Source organism: Mus pahari, chromosome 5 (genome assembly GCF_900095145.1).
Source record: "Mus pahari chromosome 5, PAHARI_EIJ_v1.1, whole genome shotgun sequence".
Lineage (NCBI taxonomy): Eukaryota > Metazoa > Chordata > Mammalia > Rodentia > Muridae > Mus > Mus pahari.
Genome location: NC_034594.1, coordinates 83,395,179 through 83,416,609, shown reverse-complemented (window position 1 = coordinate 83,416,609; position 21,431 = coordinate 83,395,179). Strand labels below are relative to the sequence as shown.

Genomic DNA, 21,431 nt, shown 5'->3' with positions numbered 1-21,431 from the left:
TCTGTTCCATGTGTCTGTATGTCTATTTTTATGCCAATACTATTCTGTTTTCATTAGTATATCTCTGTAATATACTTTAAAATCTGGAACAGTATTTCCTCCAACTTTGTTTTTTAAGCTTAGAGATTGTTTTGGCTATGCCTGGTCTTTTGTGGTTCTATATAAATGTTGTAATTTTTTTCTATTTCTGTGAAAAATATTGTGGAGATTTTATATTGCAATTTCACTTAATCTGTAAATATCAAATTTACTTGATATATATATATATATATATATATATATATATATATATATATATATGCTGTTGATTTTATGTCCTTGCAATTTGATGATTTGCTGATCATTTCTAGAAATTTTCTTGTGACTTTTGGTATACCTTTCTATGTGGTCATTCAGGTTGTACACCCAAGGCAAGACTTGAGAATTAGATATGGTACAGAATGTTGAGCTTTTAGAAGCATACCTCACTGGATTCATGTACAGGTGTATAACCTGAGGTATGCCTGGAGGATAGATATGTTGCAAGTATGATATGGTCTGAGGGTCTTACCTGATTAATCTGACCAACAGAATATCTGATGGGGAAAACTGGGTGTTGGGATGGCTCAGGTAGGATTGATCATACTGGGATGCTGCACAGACTGCTCAGTTCAGGCTAGGTCTAGAGACTGAAGAGGTTTCAATTGGGCTAGGAGTTGGGACTAGACATGAGCAGGGGGGATGGGACCTGGGAGAATACTGGATGCAGCTCAAGCATCTGACATGCATGAGGAGGGAAAGAAAGTGAAAGTAGCCTGCTAGGGTCCATGCAATGTGTGGTGGGTACAGGGTCTCTGGTAGTAAGTGGAGTAAGAATCAAGCAATATCCTAAGGAAGGGAGACAGTCTTGGGGGAAGGACCTATCCCTGGCAATCAGCTATAAGTATAGGGCAACTAGAATGAAGGAAGAAGAAGGGTACAGTATAGACAACCTACCTGGGTTTGCACTACCCACTGTGGTAGCTACGGAGTCTTTAGTAACAAGGAGGACTGGGAACAGGTAAGTATCAAAAAATAAAATAAAAATAAAAATAAAAATAAAAAGCCAACTGACCAGGGAGACCAGAGGGAATAGAAGAAGAGAGAAGGGAAAGCGTAGGTAGCCTTCTTAGGTCTATCCCTGTCTCTCACTCTTAACTTTAAATCCTTATAATTATAATTATCTCATTCATTACTATACATGTAAAAGTAATATTTTGTGTCATAGATAAGCATCATTGCACCAGATTAATTGTGTGCTACAAAGGCATTGTTTTCCTTCTTCACTGCCTCTTTCCATTACCCAAAAAAATAAAAGCTGGTATACTCAAAATTGCTAAGAGGTGAGCAGTCACACTGTGCAGGTATTATACTTTTTTATTATGAGAAACATGAGAAATACTCATGATCTCAAAAGAATATGAAATAATATTCTGTAAATAACAACTGCCAACATTTAAAACATACTTAATATTTGAAAATTATGTACATATTAGGTCTTTCCCAGGAATGCCAAAGGCTATAAATTTGAAGTTATTAGTGAAATACTTTGGTCGCTTACCAATCTTAATTCTGTATGTTTGAGTTCCTGATTTTTACAGTGATTGGAAAGTCAAATATACTAAAGGAAATTCTAGCATCATCTTGTTTTTCAAGGATGAGTTAGGCTTCATTGTGATTTCTGGAAAACAAATGGGCTTACTTTTTAGATTGTTGTATGATGAAGCAGGAATATCTCTGAAAACTCAGGAATTTAAATGTAAAAGTTTCTACAGGCAGCCCCTGCATTCTCTTTGTGAGTGGATCAAACCCCATGTTTCCAGATGGGTCAACAGAATTAGGCAAAGGGAAGTAAATGGGAGTAGAAATGATGAGAACAGGAATTTAGACTATCAACCAGGTATTGAAAAGGGTTAAGTCACCAGTATCATTTGCTGACCATCAGTGCACTGAAACAAATCAAAGCAAACCCATATATTTCCAATTACAATTCTATTCTCTTATGATGCTTCTTGATGCCTGCTACTGTATAGGAAACCCAATGGAATTTCAAGGACAAGAGACTTTGCCAGTAAATAAGATGATGTCATTCTTCTTGATGACAAACAGAAAGGGGCGGTCAGCTCTGAAAACCGTGGACTCAGGAAGCTGCTTTTCAACAATGTTATTTTCTGTGGCAGCAGTGGCTTCAGTGCCCTCCTCTGAGACCTCTATGAATGACTTGTGCATTAGCTTTGATACGTAGAGACGACCTCCAGAGGCAATTCCAGAGAGATCTGCACTGGACTCATCAAAGATGTCTTGCAAGCCTAGGGATTTCAAGTGGTGCCTCATTTCATAATCCTTCTCTATCTTGAACTGGGGGAGAAACACGTTCACATACTGAGATTTCATTTTCCTCCTATTGGTCCAGTCCATTAGATTCTGGAAACTCAGCTTGCCTTCAATCTATAGAGATTTAAAAGTTTGGAAATATACTGTTAGGGGAAGAGTGAAATGAGAACTACAATGACATCTGGTGTTCTGTGGTGACACCCTTCTGGGTTTTTCTACAGTAGTACATGAAATAGATATGGCAGAAATCACAAAGAGAACATGAGTAAATGTTTTAAACAAGTTGCTTGTTTAAATCATGAGGTTATGACAAGACATGGGTTGTGTGTTCTAACTGACATGTCCAATCCTTGTGCATATTGGAAAAGACAGAGAAAGTGGAATAATAGGTAGGCAACAAGAACAAGGAGGGTTATATGGGACCATTTGGAGGGTGAAAAGGTAGGGGAAATGGCATAATTATAATCTACTCTCTAAATTTAAAAGAAATAGTTAACATTTATAAGAATAAATATCATTTAAAATAGAATTAGGCATATTGGTTCTGTGAAGAATTTTAAAGATACTATAATGAAGTAGCAGCAGACATACAAGAGGAATAGGGAAATGAGGGATCACCAAAGGAAGGGAGAGCTTAGTTATCATTTAAACCAATGCTTTCTAATCATTGTCCTACCATGAAAGACTCATGAAGTATAAATGCTTATACAGCTTGAAAAATAAACCAGTGGAAAGCTGGAGAGTTGGCGTAACAGTTTGACTCTCAGCACACATTTATGGCTTACAACAATCTACAGTTAGTTTCAGGGAATCTGATGCCTTCTTATGCCAAGGACACCAGCCTCACATGTGGCACAGATGTGCAATCATTCAGAATACCCATACACATAAAATAAAATTTAAATATAAATTAATAAATGATAAATAATCCTAGGTGGCCTGAAGTAAAGACCCAGAATCCCATCTTAGGGAAAGGAGTGACAGATCTCTCCCAGTATAATAATCACTCTCAGGAAGCATAGATTCACTATGCTTTTTTTCATACACAGTTGAAATCATATACGTTGATATCTCTTAAACTAAGATGCCCTGACATTTTTAAAATATGTTTCATATACATCAAACTTACCTTTTATAAAAGATCAGAACTTACATAGTCCAATGTTCATATGAAATTTCTATGTATAAATAATCTAGTTTGTAGGTAATCTATAGCTTCTTATTCTGAATTTCCCCTTTCTCCTTGATTCTAGCCTTCTATAGTGTCAATTCCCTTACTATGTAACTCACATGTGCACACACATGTGCACACACACACACACACACACACACACACGGAAAAATAAACATAACCAAGAGTATTCTTCACATAATAGTCCATTGTAGGGCAACTGTGACTTACTTCACATAGGTCGTCCTCAGGCAGCATAATGTACATGCTTATGCCACCATGATATTGGAGCTCAAGAACCTGCATTGGTGGCTCCTTAATGGTAGACATATTGAACCTCCGTTCTTGATGCATCATATTAACTGTTTTTCCAGGACACTGGAAGTCAGATCACAAAGAGGTGTTTACAAGCCTATATTATCTTACTCATTGACCAAGTACACGTAAAAATATGGATTTGGTTAGAAGACTTTGGACATTTTTTGATATGTTGCAAGTGTTGGTTGTAAGATGCCTTTATCTTAATTAAGTTAGTCCTTTAGTTGAAACATTTCTGCTAGTTAACTTCAGGTAAGGCACCTCACATTTTTGCCTCCAGATCCTCATCTATATGATAGAGATGATCTATCTATGATGAATGGCCCTTACTGCATGCGATGGGGATTCTGTGGGTTAATATAGAGTTATTAGGTGAAAGATTGCTTTGTGCTGAGTGTATTAGCTGAAATGTTTCTGTAAGTAATATTGAAAATAAAAATTAATTAATTATATAAATTAATAGGAATTAAATTAATTAAAAAATAAAAATTCTATACTACATGACAATACATAATTTTGTAGGTTTCTTCTCATATCAAAACCAAAGTATGCACTAGAGCAATAAAATCATGTAGATTAAGAATAAAGTCCCAGGAAAATTAAAATTTGCATAAAATGATAGATTACATCTGTTATTAATGTAAGAAACAATCTAATTCTTATCTTGAAGATACCTTTTATAAATTTAGAAATATCATACAGGTATAACAAATTATTTTTCCTTTTGAAAGTAAAATAGACAAACTTGTCAACAATTCTGTAATATTTCTTTTTAGAACAAAATTTCAACACAAGAGGACAGTAAATTCTGTGTGCTTGAACCTAAGGATCCTATCCTTCTAGTAAAATTCTTCTTTTGGTCTTCAAAAGAATGTACAGGAAACAACAAATAATACAAAGAGCCATGGAGAGAAATGAAGAGTGTGCATGTCCCTAGTGGGGCTGGGATGGCTCAGACACACAGTGCCATGGACTTAGTGATAGACTCACTCATCTTACAAAGGCATTTCACTAACATCTTGTTTGTGTGTTGCTTTTGTTCCATTTGTACTGCTATTGCCCTCTTTTCACTGTCTTGTACATTAACAGCACCAACTGTGAAATTGGCATTCAAGACTGCATAGCCTGCATAGTTACGGAGCTATCATGTAAGGGGATGTGGCCAGCATGATGGGTTTTTAAAAAGAAAGCCAAAATACTTTTTTTAAAGCTCCAATAGAATCCCAAAACAATCTAGGAGACAGGAATGCTACATGGTCTGCCTTTATTTTTGAAAGTGGGGCAACTAATACAATGTATGAGGTGAAGAGTGGATGGACAAAAATGCAGAACAAGTATTTAGTTCTAAACCCTGTCCATCTCAGCCACTGAAGTGCTGACACGACCTCTGGAAAGTTTTATACTGCAAGTGCAAGAAAGGACAAGTCAAAGTTGTATGCTACTATGATTTATTGTATTAACTTGTTGTCCATATACAATTTTCAAATGTTTCTGTGCTTATCTTTCTTCCTCACAGAAACACTGAGGTCAAGAACTTTCTCAATCAGGCTTTGAATTCACCTCAGGATTAGTCTGTAGGTCACCAAAGACAAGCCACCAAAGGCAAGCCACTGCTGATTGTAACAGTACTTCCATGTTTAAAATTCCTGATGTGGAATGATATATAAAGAAACTGTCAATCTATTTTTGTAATATGTAAGAAATAGAAGTAAAACTTAATGTTAAACCTATGCAACAGTATTTCTCTGCAGTGAACATAAAATACTGAGTAATTAAAATACAATTTGGATACCATTTGACTTAATAATGACTTCAAGGTGTGGTGAGTCCAACCACATTTAAACTTGTCCAAGACAATAATGTCACCTCTATAAAGCAAGAGAGGGATCTTACCACATTTGGCAGTACAGATAACATTTTTGCAAAGACCACAATTCTCACTAAGGAATGATTGGAGGTGGGTTCCTTAATATCTAAGTACATACCGTGGGAGACCTGAAATGGCAACTGAGGGTATCACTTTTGGTGAAGGCCGATTTCCATTTGCCTTTGAAGTAAACAGCATTCACCAGCACCATGACAGCCGACGAGCTGAGGCTGCTGTCGCCCAACACCTTCTTGATTTTTCCTTTTGAAAATAAGTTGAATGGAACAAGGCCCATCTACAGTGAAACACATTTTTAAATGTGCTCACAGACTGTTAATGGGCATGTTTTTCCTCAATATCATTATTATACAAATAACTGATGTCAGTAACAACATCAAGTAATAAAAGTAATAAAATAGTAATAAAAAATAAAAAATAAAAAGTAATAAAAATGCCTGATATTTTCTAAACCCTTTAAGGACAGTATTTGGTTTAACCCTCATGAGTTCTTTACAAAATCTATGCTGCCATTTTTTTGGTTTCCTGTTAAGGGAACTGAAACACAGGGACATTAGATAATTGATACAGTCACTCAGCAAGAAAGCAAGTATAATCATCACTGTGGCTGTGGGAGCCACAGAGATGTTGACTCGTTATCCCAGACTCAACCTGTAATAGAGATGGCATCATGAAGATCTGAGCTTCCCATTATGAAGAAATCAAGTCTCACAGAAGGCATTCAAGCAAAGTCTGGGAAATTGCATTTCCAGAAAGAAACAGAAAGTAGCATATCACCAAAGGTGACTGAAAAGTATACTGAAAGAATATGGCTGCACAAACACCAAATGAGATGGAGCAGTTTGAGAACTTTCCTGTAACTTATAATAAACTTAAAGAAGTCTACATTTTGGTTGTGGTAAACACCACAAAAGAGGAAGGAAACCCAAGGAGGTCCCCTGTTCAGAGCGCTGCTTTCAGAAAACTTTTAGGTAACCCAAAAAATAACCATGAGATTTCAGAAATGTCATTTTGAGAACAATGAAGTGCTGACAGCCAAAGCAGGACTCATCAGCCAACTGGAGAGAAGCCCTGGTGGGTGGGCTTCCCTGGAACAAGGCCACAGCAATTGCACAGGAAATGACAAGTTGTCAGAAGCCACAACTATAACAAATTGAAACAATTCAGTGTTTCCCAGAAATGATAAATTATTATTAATACATTATTATTAATAATCAATTGCTGATCTGTGAAAATGATAAGATCAACATTTGTCTTAAGATTGACATGTTTGGTGATCTTACCTAGAATAATAAACCAATATTATCTATTTATGACTTAGTTTTGAACACAATATTAGATTCAGTCATGTATAAGACATAAAAATATATTACTAAAAGAAAAAATAAATGCAAAGATCACTAAAGAAACAAAAGACCATGGCAGCATGATTTTTATCTGGGAAGAAGTTCCCAAAGCCCCTTCATGACACTGGCCAAACCACACTGAAACTGTGCAACCCCAAGTGGAATTTAATTTCATTCCATTAAAAAGGCTGATTCCTTCCTATTCACATTAGCAAAACTTTTGTTAGTTATATCATTTATTCTCAAAGTTTAAATTATATCCATGAAAGCTTCAAATGGGAGGAGAAATCAAATGCCTTTAGCTATTTAATGCTTTAGAGAATGCCACTTAGTTACCCAAAACCAAGTTATGTCATTTCTTTTGATTCATTAGTAATATACATATTATATTTGAGATTTGTAATGGGGAGTAAGTCAAGGCACAGTAATGATATACTGATAAATGAAGAAAGGAAATGGAGAATTTATCTTCTTATTCCCAAGAGAACATATGTGCTGCTAAGTGGAGTGTAAGTCACATGGCTCATAGTTCTGAGGTGAACCAAAACTCACATTCGTGAATAATTTTCACAGTTCAAATCAGAACCCACCATAAGTAAATAAGTAGTATTAGCTTTAGCATCATTTGATTAGCAACAGAAAAAATTAATAGGTTCTGTGTTTTGTGTTAGAGGAGAACTTTGTCTAAATTCAGATGAAGTGTTGCAATTTTTCTGAAAGTACTACCTTTGCTAAATATGTTATTTAATAAAAAGTATTTTTAAAATATTGAAATCAATCAAACAAATAGTCTATAAAAACAGCAATCATTATTTTGGATTAGGATGGACTACTTTTACATATACTTACATATATTTTAATATTTTTCACATAAAAATTTCCATGTTTCAAGTATCCTGATCTTAATATTTACATATAACCAACAAATAGTGTAAAATATAAACATATTTCACTTGCCATGTGTTTCACTTTCAATCCATTTATTAATTTTAAATCTGGTTTCTTGTACATCATTTGTGAAGTCAACTCTTTCCACTTTAGCATTGTATAAGTTTTCAGCACACTCAATGTAGCTCTGCAAATAAGAATATCGATTTTGTATTAATAAATACCATTGACCAAGTACAAAAGAAATGTGAAGTTGATCCTTGATTTCCACTGCCTCCAAAAATTGAAAACATGACCAGCACTATAATACAGGCTAGTAGTGAAGATAATGTTGAATTTCAATTTGACTTTTTCTGTATTGGGTTGGGGGATGCTGACTAAAGCTCACTGCCTCAGCTTCAACACATCTTTTACACCATAAATACCCCAGTGTCCTCATTATCTACCCTTCTAGCTAAAGGCTTTCAAGGCTACTTATCACACACAAGATCAGACTGCAAACTTTGAACATAGCCTAAAAGGCTTCGCACCTCATTTCCTCATTTCTAGTTATCTCTGCACATAGGTGCTTTAATTACACTAGATTCCTCATACTTCCTCTAGTGATTCATCCATGTGCCCTGCTTTGCTGCAAACCTTGAGCAACACTCCTTCCACTCCAGTGCTCCTCGTAGCCAGCAAGAGTCCTACTTGTTTCCATGAGAGACCCTTCCTTAGTTCTTCCAGTGGCTTATAACAATGTCTTCACTTTCATTGCAAAGAAAAATTATTATCTGAACACTTGTATAGAGCACATTGTGATAACTTGATACGTACATTTAACATATAACTGCCAAATCATGATAGTGAGCATAACTGTCTTTTCAAACATAATTACATCAGTTGTCACAATGTGTTTTACCTGCATTTGAAATATTCCAAATCCTCCATAGAAGTTGAGACCATGCATGCTTTGTTTACTATTGCACTCCTAACATAAAATGCACTGACTTTTCTACTTACTGAGTGTTCAAAAGTACATCAATTTAATTTTATTGTTACCCAATTTATCAGCATTCTAGGAATATAGCAAACACATGCATAAATATTTTGTAACAAAGATTTTCATATTTGGAAGAAAAATACTTAATATAAGTTATATTGCTCTATATTTACCAGGAGGTTCCTAGTAAAAAGACTATACAGTGTTCTCAATGGTGAGAATTGACTGGCAGTCTCTGGTCTATCTGGGCAATGAGATTGTCAGTATATGGATCAGACTATTAATTTACAGAACTTCTATATATCAATCCATTCATCTATCCATCTACCAATCTACTCATAGACAAATTAGAAATTAATTTTAAAACTCCATCCACATTTAGAGAAGTTATTATCATCAATGTAAGCTGTCAGCAAGAAGAAAGCCTAAGAAAGTCGGGGGTTGCAAAATTACATAGGCACTACTATATTCTGCCACTTTTGGATAGCACTGAAAGAGTTACAAGCCATTTGACACTTACACATTTTTCCTTAAATTCAATTAACATGCCATACAAATCTCTTTCCAAGACTATCATATTTTTAAAAGGAGTTATTTGTCCAAATAAATCCTTTCACAAGGTCTCTAACTCCTCTACATCTATCACTATGAGCTAATAGTATTATATTCTTCTTTGCCACAAATCATTCCAGAGTGTTTCCTTTGTCTTTTAGAAAGAGAAGCATCTCAGCTCTTTCCCAGGAGAAACCTCAGATCACAAATCCTTTCTGTGATGGCTGCTTTTATGTATCAACTTGACAAATTTGAAGCATCAGACTGAGAATAGAAAATGTCCACCCCAGTATATGAGAGTCTCATTCGACCAATGCCCAACAAGTAGAAAGGCCAACAGTATCAGAGTAAGAGGGAAATTCTGCAGCTTGCATAGATTGGGACAATGATCATTTGACCTTTAGACTCCAACTGAAACATGGGCTTTGCTTTAGTCTGGGCACTGACAACTTTACCCAGGTCCTCCAGGTTTTACCAATTGTTATGTTGGGACCTCTCTGCCTCCACAGTCTGTGATTCAAGTCCTTGTAATAAATCTCTCTTCACCCTGTTATTTCTAGTCTCTGAAGAATGCTTGCTGAAGCACTCACTAGAATGAAACCCAGGTATTTATCCTTGTCTTTCCCAGCTCCTCTATCAGATCTTTCCACAGACAACAGGATTCCCACATTTTCTATTATCCAAAAAAGATTATAAACGTCTTTTACTTTCAGTTTATTTTTTGATGGATGTTTTATAGATCCTTTGTTACTTTGCTACTTCTCCAGCAGCCTGCCTGTCTGTATGGCTTCACACTTCCCATTTTAATAACAATGGACTAAATCTCTGAAACTATAAGCAAGCCCCCCCATGAAATGTTTTCTTTTATTATAGTTGCCTTGGTCACTGTGTCTGTTTAAAGCAGTAAAACATTGATTAAGACAGAAGTGGGTACCAGGTATGGGGTATTGCTCTGATAGTCCTGACAATGCTGCCTATTGGCTAAATGTGGACTTTGGGCCTTGTAATTAGGAAATCAGTAGAATGCTTTAAGAGGGTCTTAATGGGCCATATTAGTAGAGGCATGGAAGACTGGTGCTTAGAGCAATGTATAGTATGACAGCATGACTCAAGAGGCTTCACAGAAGAAATTAGTAAGAGGCCTAGAGACCATTCTTGTGATATTTTGGTTAAGAATGTTGCTGCTTTCTGCCCTTAGCCACCACCACCACCCCCCAAAAGAAAATTGCCTGAAGCTAATTTGAAGAGTTATAAATTAAATGCACTGGCAGAGAAGATTTCAAGACAGTCTAGTATCTACTAGGGTGCTTGGTTATTAACGGTTATTCTTATGCAGGTATATAATGAAAAGGAGCATGCTAAACAAGGAAAAATACAAAATGTACAGTTTGAGGCAAAAAAAAGCACACAAAGTATACTGGAGGTAAGACCAGTGCTTGAGATAAAAGGTTTAAAGAAGAGCCTGAAGTTAAGTGGAATAAAGGAAGTGGTGACCTGGACCCCATGTAGCTAAACTTCTAACTTAAGCAAAGCAAATAAAGAAAAGTTTAAGCAGTGAAGAAAACCATTCACAACAGAGCTGAGGCAAATTAAACTGAATATAGAGGCTAAGGTCCAGCCCCAGCAAGCCACAGAAGAAGTTGGCAGCTTTAGCAGTGTGATTCTGGTCTTAATAGTTAAGAATACAAGAAACGGGTTATAAAATCTTTCTTCTCTAGTAAAATAAAACAAAACAAAACAAAACAAAACAAAACTAAACTAAACAAAACACTGAAGCCAAGCTTCCTTCATGGAAGACCAGTGACATGGAATAGAGGGAAATGAGAGCTGCTAAGAGGGCAAGGAACAAGCCCAAATGTGTTACAGTCAACAAACTGAATGGAGTTGGAGATCTGAAGAGCACTTTGATATCAGACGTGGAGGTGTGGAATTTGGAGTTTGCCACGCTAGGTTTAGGTCTTATATTTTGGGTCCATGTTTTCTTACTATGCTCTCTTCCCTTCCTTTTGTAATGCTAATGTATATTCTGTTCTGTTGCAGGTTAGAAGTATGTGATCTGCTTTTTTATTTTGTCTGTTTCAGGGGGTTAGAGTTCAGAGATGGCCTTGAGTCTCAGAAGAGAGTTTGAACTTTAGATTTTGAACAGTATTGATGTTATAATAGATTGTAGAACTTTTTAACTTGGATAAAATACATATTTGCGTTATGATATAGCTACAAGCCTACCGCGATCGGGGAGTGGAATGTGGTGGTTTGAATGTGAATGGCCCTCATAGGTTTATATGCTTGAATTTTTATTCATCAGGGAGCATCACTACTTGGGAGGGATTAGGAGGTATGGCCTTGTTGGAGTAGGTGTGGTCTTATTGGAGTAAGTGGGCTACTGAGTGTAGGCTTTGAGGTTTCCAAAGCCCAAGGCAGGCACACCAGCTTCATTTCTTCCTGCCACCTTCAGATCTAGGTGTAGAACTCTGAGCTTCTTCTCTAGATTCATGTCTACCTACATATTGCCGTGGTTCCTGGCTTGATGATAATAGGTTTAAAACTCTGAAACTAAAACCTCTGAAACTCTAAGCAAGCACCCAGTAGCTGTTTTCTCTGATTACAGTTGTGTTGGATATGGTGTCTTTTCACAGCAATAGAACACAGACTAACACAGAAATCAAGGATTGCACTTATTCCTGAATTTCCATTTAATAACTATTCATAAATAGAACTGTTTTGTGGATTTCTTTTACAGATAGTTTCTGTGTATTACTTAGAAATGCTATTTTAGGAAATTGACTTTCTAAACTGTAATTTTATAAGAATTTAGGAGTTCAAGTAGGTTTTTGATGGAACCTTTAGAGATAGATAGCTAGATGACAGAAAAATAATTAGATATCATAGAAATATGGTAATATAATAGATGGATGGATAGATAGATAGGTAGATAGATAGATAGATATGATTAACATATAGGTATGTGATAGGAGATAGATACCACATCAACCTTTTGGATAGTTAAGTTTCCTCTTTTTGTTATTTTGTCATATATATATATGACAAAAATATATATGTATCAGAGTTGAGGATCAAACCCAGGGCCTTGTGCTTGCTAGGCAAGTGCTCTATCATTGAGCTAAATCACCAACCATTAAGTTTTCCTTCTGAGTGAATTATCTTTCATTTCTTTTTTTTCAACTAGATTTTTAATATTGTATTTAATGTTGCATATAAATAATGAGAGTGACCTTGATTGTCTTATTACTGATTACAGACCAAATTTATTCAATTATCTTTGAAACAGCAATATACATTCTATCTCTACCTAGTTTATTAAGAATTATTACTGTGTGCTCAGTCCAATGGATGACTGTGAGCATCCACTTATGTATTTGTCAGGTACTTGCAGAGCCTCTCAGGAGACAGCTATATCAGGCTCCTGTCAGCAAACACTTGTTGGCATCCACAATAGTGTCTGGGTTTGGTGGTTGTATTGGGATGGATCCCCAGGTGGGGCAGTCTCTGGATCGTCTTCAGTCTCTGTTCCATACTTTATCTCCATAACTCCTTCCATGGGTATTTTGTTCCCCCTTCTAAGAAGGATAGAAGTATGCATACTCCGGTCTTCCTTCTTGAGTTTCACGTGGTTTGTGAATTGTATCTTGGGTATTCCGACCTTTTGGGCTAATACCTACTTATCAGTGAGGCATACCATGCATGTTCTTTTGTGATTGGGTTGCCTCACTCAGGATGATATTTACTAGTTCCATCCATTTGCCTAAGAATTTCATGGTCATTGTTTTTAATAGCTGAGTAGTACTCCATTGTGTAAATGTACCACATTTTCTGTATCCATTCCTCTACTGAAGGACATCTGAGTCCTTTCCAGCTTCTGGTTATTGTAAATAAGAATGCTATGAACATAGTGGAACATGAGTCCTTAGTGCAATGAAGGAGCTAGAGAAAGTACCCAAGGAGCTGAAGGGGTTTGCAGCTCCATAAGAGGAACAACAATATGAACTAACCAGTATCTCCACAACTCCCAGGGACTGAACCACCAACCAAAGAATACACATGGCAGGACTCATGGCTCTAGGTGCATATGTAGCAGAGGATGGCCTAGTCAGTCATCAGTGGGAGGAGAGGCCCTTGGTCCTACGAAGGCTCTATGCCCCAGTGTAGGGTAATGCCAGGGCCAGGAAGCAGGAGTAGGTGGGTTAATGAGCAGGGGGAGGGATAGAGAGTTTTTGGAGGGGAAACCAGGAAAGGGGATACCATTTGAAATGTAAATAAAGGAAATATCTAATAAAAAAGCATTATTACTATGTACATTTAGTTTTTTAACACCTTTTTCTGCACATATTGAGGTAATAATATTCTCTTACCTCTTAATTTTATTCATGCAGCATATTGTATTTAGTGATTTATATGTACTGAAAGCATCTTTGCATCCTGACACCAGTCACACTTGGTTATTGTAAATGATTCTTTTAATATGCTGTTGAATTTTATTTGCAAGTGTTTTATTAAAGAATTTTAAAAATCCATATTCCAGAGGGAAATTAGGCATTAATTTTCTTTCTTAGTAGTGTTCTTGTGTAGCTTGTCCGCACTGGCCTTTTAATACAGGTTTGTAAGTGTTTACTCTTTAGGGTTTTTTTTGAAGTTTCTCAAAGCTTGACAGTTCTGTATCTGGCAAGCTCAGAACCTCCCGAGCTTTCCTTAGAAGGGCAACTTTATATATATATATATATATATATATATATATATATATATATATATATATATCAATATATTCATTGCAATTCTCTTCAAGTTTCCTGTTCTTTTGATTCAGCATTCATAAGTTGTATATTTCCACACTCATGGGCACATATCCCCAGAAAGACACACATGTATAGACATCATTGAAAATAATAGAAGTCCTGCTCCTAGAGTTTTGCAGGCGATGAGGCTGTATCCTATGTACATCAATAGTTGACAGAGAGGATAGAGGCCATGTCTATGCTCAGTGTCCTGACCTGTGAACAACTGAATGATTAGTAGCTTAACACTCCCTGAAAAAGGAGAGCCAGAGAAGACAGTCAGTCTGGCACCGGAGGTACAAGACAGGGTACAGGGCTGCCAGGGTGGAAACTTAGAAGAACCCACCCTAGCACCATGGACCTAGGTGGGAATGAGCCTAAAACAAATGACATTCAAGTGGAGCCACTAGGGCCCAGATGTGGAGCTAGGATAAGCTGACCACCAGTCAAGTGCCATGCAAGCCTAGGGAAGGGGGCAGAACATGCCTGAGATGACCCCTGCCCAGTACCATAATGCATGAGTAGACTACTCCTGAGATGACTCGACACTCAGAGACTGCAGGTATCACTAAGAGGAGCATGTAAGTAGTGGAGAAATGGAAGAGAAAGAGACACAGAAGGATGTGAACACAATGTAGAGAAGCAGAAATGCTGATTTGAGGGATTGAGGAACAGCCTGATGTGAATAGATGATTGTGGCACCTGAGTCCATGGTGGGGTCCTGGCCTGTGTTGCCACTGGGGTTCATGTCTGGGTCCATTGTCTTGCATGGTTCATGGTCTGTTACCAACAGAGGCCATGTGAACATCCCTGGTCCAGGCTTCAGCCCAGGGACATGTTGGTATCTGGGGGCTATACAGAATTGTCCCCACCCATCACATGTGCATGTTGGGAGAGCTGACCCTGAGAATATAAGAGCAGGGAAGCTGACCCTGTCCTTAGACAGCTGTAGTACTTAGAAGAGTGGTAGGTACTTCACACTGCGGGACTTAAGGGTGATCCAACCCAATGATGTGAGTATCCTACCAGGAGACCTACCACTAATTTTCCTGACAATGAGGTGGAAAAAGAAGAGATAGCCTCCATCCCCCTCACCCCTCACCACCTCCAGAAGGCAGGAAAGCTTGCTCCTGGAGTTTATTAGAGCTGAAAAGCTGACCCTACTTCTCACCTGTTTCAGCACTTGGGTGAGCAGGCCCTGCTCCTCACCTGGGTAGCACAGAAGCAGTAAACCTGGGAGAGCTGGTTCCACAATTTGTCTGCTGTTAAGCAGCAAGAGCAATGGACAGGTTCCCTACCGACCCTTGCCACTCACCACCTTTGACAGTTGGGAGAACAGCCCTTCTCCTTACCTGCTGCAGAGTTCAGGAGAGGAGATCCTACTTTTCAATTGGACTGTACAGTAGACCTGACCCTGGATGTAGGGGGTTGCAAGTAAACCAGCCCCAAGTTGTTAGCGTGAGAGAGCTGGCCCCACAACTCATCTGCTGTGCAGTGTTATGAACAAGATAGACACCTTTCTCCTTTACCTAGTCCCTCACCACCTATGTCAGCTGGAAGCGCTGGCCCTGGGATCACTAGAGTGGGAGAACTAGCCATATCCTTTACCAGCTGCAACACTCAGGAGAGTAGGCCCTGAACCTCTCCTATGCAGAACTGTGGAGCTAGCCCAGGTTGCAAGGGTTGGTAGTGCAAGGTCATGAAATCTGGAGACCCAGTGGGTTGACCATCTTAGATACCTCTCAGACCCAGATCCAGGTCTGTGAATTGGCCCACTCCAACATCTACACCATTGATGAACTATTAGAGTGTATAAAGGGATCAGTCCTACACTTCCCTAACTTCAGGATCTCCATAACACAGGGCAACAGCAGGATATCCAAGAGGAGTCCCAGTGAGGTTGCAGAATTGATAGAGTATCAGAAACCAGAGGCCTTGTACCAAACAAAGTCATTTTAATGACTTTGAAGTATGGACAGAAAAGTATACTGTAGGGCACAGTGTGATATACTATAGCTTCCACAATGAAATTATTTACTTTGTTGATGAAAAAGTTGCAAGGGTGGACAGAGTGTACAAGGGGAGGGGAAGATGGGAAGTGGGATTAGAGTGCATGATGTAAAATTAACAAAGAATCAATAAAAAGATAAAAAAATTAAAATGGGAAGCAGGAATAACCAACTATACTTATAGATGTTTGAGAGGACAAACAATACTAAAGTTGCTTGATAAAGTCTCATGGAATCATTATCTTATATTTGCCTAAAATTATACAAAGTATGTATATAATATATATCATATATTTATACATATCACACACACGCACACACACACATACACACACACACACACACACACACACACACACACACACACACACANACACACACACACACACACACACACACACACACACACACACACACACACATTAAAGGTAGCTAAGTCACTTGAGCTGACAATGCTCCCCATAAAAACTGTGAACTAACAAAAATCCCACAACCAGGTATGAGAAACTGCCTTTTGAGTGGCCACTGAGAGTAATAAAAATGACTCCTAAAACTATATAAATTATTTATATAGGCCTGCTTGTCTCTCAGGAGTTGAGTGTGAGTTGCTATGGATGATGATATCACAGGCTTAGGACACAGGAGTCAGATGATTTGAGCTGGATCTAAACTGGAAGCCTCTTTCCTAAAGTCTAACTTTCATCAATCCAGAATGTACTATGTAAGCTGCCAAGGGAGAGAAAAATTAAGCAGTCTGAAATGTTTTAAACATCTATGAGTCAAGCTAATGACCAAGAAGGCAATATAAAGAGTGGTGCAATAAGTGGCACTCACATGTTGATGGTACCCAAGAGATTTCTAATTAGACTTAAGACTCCTCAGTAGGAAAGAAAATGAGGTCTTTAACATTAGAAAAGGATCTATTACTATCACTTTCCTAGAGAAGCATATTTCAAACTACATTATAAATCATATCCTTATGCCAACAGATACATGTAATTACCAACCCTCATCAAAGATGCTCCTCTTTACAGAAACTGGATACTGTCACAGAAAACCACAACTACATGCAATACAGAGATCACTTGATCTTGGGAAGCCCAGCCCAACAGAAACATCCACATCACAGCTTCTGTATCGATGGCTTAGAGAAAATATAGAAGGAGTGGTTGGAAAGACTGTAAGAGCAAGAATACCAAGAAATCTTTTGAGAAACAGCCTCTTTCAGAAATGACTACATAAAAAGATTAAAACACTGGCAATATTAGAGGATATGGTAACTTGAAAAGGGAAAATTTTTGATGGGACTAACCCCTAGGGGCAAAAAAGGTAATTAATGGTCGCTGAAGAGAGGGAAACCAACCTCTACGATGGATTAGCCTCTTTATTGGTTGTCCAATGTAAAAAGGTCAGCCCTGAAACCATTCACACACAAATAATATACACGTGTGTGTTTATATGTATATATGTTTTCTATATTGCTTTGGTTAGTCAATTATTTGGTTACAAATGTATATTTGGTTACAAATGTGTGTGTGTGTGTGTGTGTGTGTGTGTGTGTGTTCATAATAATTAAAAAGAAAGATGTTATCAACTTGAAAGCAGGGGAATCAAAGTAAGGGTTGGAGGGAGGTGACATGGAAAGGACTAGAGGGAGGAAACTGTGGGAGGAAAGTGTCAGAATTACATTTTGATTTAAAGAGTGATCTCCCTATTTTCAATGTTCTTAATCAAATTTTCCTTTCACTGTGCATCATGTAATTCTTGATGTGATATTTTTTCATGCTATGAGAGTCAGGAAAAAGAAGTACACATAAAGCTGTTATAAAAAATATAGTAATAGCATAGTAGACAAACAGTAGACAAATGATTTAGCATTTCCTAAATGCTAAATGAGTTAGCAATCTGCATGGGAATAAAAAAAATCAAATATGATAAACATACAGAATGGTTCTCTTAAAACTTCATAGAAACCTTTTGAAATGATGGAAAAATAAAAAGGTCTATTACTCACTAATTGGCAGGATACCAAAGGATTTGGGAGTGGTTCTGGGGAGGGGCAAAGAATTTGAGTGGGTGACAGTCAGACGGAGCAGTAATGGTTGGGTGGAACACAGAGAGTTGGCAAAGATACAGGAGATTTACCCAGTGATGTCATAGAGACAGAGTTTTATGAATGGTTGATTGAAGAGTGGATAAATGGAAGGGAGATACATTCCCAGAGAAATATGGGAAGTGTGGCTGTTTACTAGTCCTAACAAAGTGAAGTTTCTGATCATCACAGTAATGAATGTTCCAAAGTAAGCTTAGTGCAATAGTTTAGGGATTATAATTTGCACCTCGTAGCCTTTCAGTAGGCAAGGTACTGTGATAATGCATTGATTCTCAATGCCATTCAGCAACATTAGTCAACTGACCTACATAACTCTTGTTAAATCTGAGCTTCTTCTCTGCCAATGTCTGCAATGGCTGGCCTTATTTGGCTATACCTCCTTGGAAAGAACTCATGTAAAAGAACATCACTAAGAACAAGCAACTAGAAGGATAAGTGAGGAGACTCACTGGAGAACAAACTGGCAAATGGGCCCAACTCACTGGCAATCACACGTCTCAGTAGACCTGAGGCTCAAAGGAAGCAGTAGCTCATCTCTATAGTCATGGACTCCCCTGTGTGCCCCATTACCACTTCCTGTTACAGCTCAACATCATTACACTAGCAATAGCTTTTGTCTTTGTAGTCTGTCCATCAGTTGAACCATCCTGACTACGGGAGTTCACTGGATAGAAAGGTGATAGTTTGAACCCCATAGCAGCATCAACAATAATAAAATAATATTTTATGCCTCATAGGAAGGTAAAAGACATTATTCATATGCTAGATTGGACAAGATTCAAGTCTAAAGTAGATGTAACTATCTGGGATATGCATTTTTTTCTCACCTTATGAAAGTCATACACTTTTTCTGCAAAAATTCCAGTGGCAATGCTGAGTTCATAATCCTTATGAGATGAGTTTATGTCAGCAAGAACTCTTTTCAATTGATGCTGAAGTCCTGGCTGTTATCAAACAGAAGCATACAAATTCAATTTCATAGTGCATAGATGCATACTATCACTTAACATGAAATAAATCATGTATATTATTCTATAAAAGAACTAGAAAATATTGCTTGCTTCAAAAACAGCAAGCAAATCCTCATACTTATCAGTGTTTTTACCCTTCCTCGTCATATTGTCTGCAAACCAACTGAAAAAAAGTTTAGTGAAATGAAGCTATTAATAGGATATTATCAAATAGTCCAAGACACATACCAATTAATTAGTCAAGAAGTTAATTTACCTACAAAGGACAGAAGAGAACGACTGATTATCAATATTTTACTACAACCTAGCGAACAAAAAATATTAGTAAATTAATAATTAAATTATCAGAATTATATTTGATATTCTTATGTAACCATATTTGAAATTTGGGGGAGTTGAAGTGGATTTCTTTGTTTTAATAGAGTAGAAAGCATTAAAACATATTCAAAATGCAGGGTTTTCTCCCATTTAGTTTCTTTTTTTTTTTTCTTCTATAAGGAATCTGTTCCCTTTACCTGATTATTAGATGAGTTTTCTTGTCTTGATGGGGTGTTAAAGTGCAGTGCCTGCAGATAGGACACAAAAAAATACTGTCAGAATCAGATCAGTTAAGCAAGAGATTTTGAAAATAAACCTATTTTCTGAAAAAAGTTAATCTAGTGTCAGTTCAATGTCAATAGTGTCTTAGAGCATACTTTGCTCACAATTCCAAATGAATGTCAATGTCTTAAGCAGAAAAATGGCCTCTACTTTTCATCTTTATCATTTTTTTCTTGTTCAACATACTAACTTAACTTAGATTACCCATGATTGATAGATTTGTATTAACTTAGTAAATTCAGTGTAAACACAGGCTTTGAAATATTTTATCTCAAAAGTCCCCAAATTTTGTGTTTTGAAGTCTTAGTCTCCTGACCTTTGGTTGGAGTTAAGAATTCTGAAAGAGGACTGGATTATTAGAGTTCTGAATCCCTCAGTTGCTTAATCTACTTCTGGACTACTGGTTTCACGGATTCTTGGGAAAGGAATTTGCTGATGTGAAGTGAATGACAGCCAAGCAACTATAGATGGAAACCTCTGAAACCATGGACCCAAATATACCTGTATGCCTTAAAGGTCAATTTTCCCTGGTATTTTGTCACAGCAACAGAAGGTGATTAACAGAGGTGCTAATAATGCACAATAGTTTTAACCCGGTACATTGAAACACTACCACAGTGCTCTCTACAAGCATTGCCCAATAAAACCATATTGTCTGGGTGCGGATGGAGCACCCACGCCTCACTTTGGTGTTTCATTGGAGCATTTGGGTCAGGATTCATTAGGTCAACAATTCATTGGTTTATGTAATGTTTCCTTAAATCTTGCCTACTGGAATCTGGCTCCCCTCCCCATTTTTAAACTAATTTTGGAATCATGAAATCCATTAGCATTTTATACAGCTATAATCGCTACATGTCTTCACATTTCACTTTAAGAATTAATATTAAGTTTTACTTGAGCTTGTCAATGTCCTCAAAGAAAGTGTCATCTTCACCAGGGCAGGAACTGAATCCTTCCCATCTTTGCTGGCCCCTGTCATGAGACCCTCAATGTACACTCTTCTCACGTTATTAAGAATATCAAACGTAAAATCACTTGGCTATATTCCTATTTTACCCATTAAGTTTCCTATAGGTACAGAAACTCAGGTTTCTGTCCCCATTTTTCTGAGTCTTCACAGCTACACGTTCTCCTGCACCAGGAATGCACTACAAAGATTCACTTCAGGTATCTCTGTTGATCAAGTTTAATGTCCTCTTTTTGTAGCAAACGTGATTTTGATTTTGTAAGGGACATTTTAGACTGATGGAGAAGCTTTCTGTGGTAGCAGACATACCTGTGGCGATGACTGCTTTATCTCTGAAGCAGCTTTTCTTACAGCCATCATCTCTACAATATCCATTCTCACCACAGCCATCATCTCTACAGTATCCATTCTCACCACAGCCGTCATCTCTACAGTATCCATCCTCACCACAGCCGTCATCTCTACAGTATCCATCCTCACCACA

At 37.4% G+C, this 21,431-nt stretch overlaps 1 protein-coding gene and 1 non-coding gene across 3 annotated transcripts in view; one reads left to right on the top strand and one right to left on the bottom strand.

Annotated features, from left to right (window-relative positions):
* Positions 1 to 1,377: 1,377 nt before the first annotated feature.
* Positions 1,378 to 21,431, bottom strand: part of Serpinb7 (serpin family B member 7) — a 31,024-nt gene continuing 10,970 nt past the window's right edge. The window contains exons 3-8 of one of the 2 annotated variants that reach the window (XM_021199125.1): positions 19,893 to 19,943; positions 19,234 to 19,350; positions 8,030 to 8,147; positions 5,827 to 5,969; positions 3,755 to 3,901; positions 1,378 to 2,466 (exon numbers count right to left, since the gene is read on the bottom strand). In XM_021199125.1, the coding sequence (XP_021054784.1) occupies positions 2,068 to 2,466; positions 3,755 to 3,901; positions 5,827 to 5,969; positions 8,030 to 8,147; positions 19,234 to 19,350; positions 19,893 to 19,943 (975 nt within the window). In that variant the 3' untranslated portion in view covers positions 1,378 to 2,067. The remainder of the gene's footprint in view (positions 2,467 to 3,754; positions 3,902 to 5,826; positions 5,970 to 8,029; positions 8,148 to 19,233; positions 19,351 to 19,892; positions 19,944 to 21,431) is intronic. The other variant, XM_021199126.1, reaches the window with a different exon arrangement.
* LOC115064154 lies at positions 14,404 to 14,534 on the top strand. Its single transcript, XR_003844006.1, has one exon. It is a non-coding gene; the product is annotated as a small nucleolar RNA SNORA17 (small nucleolar RNA).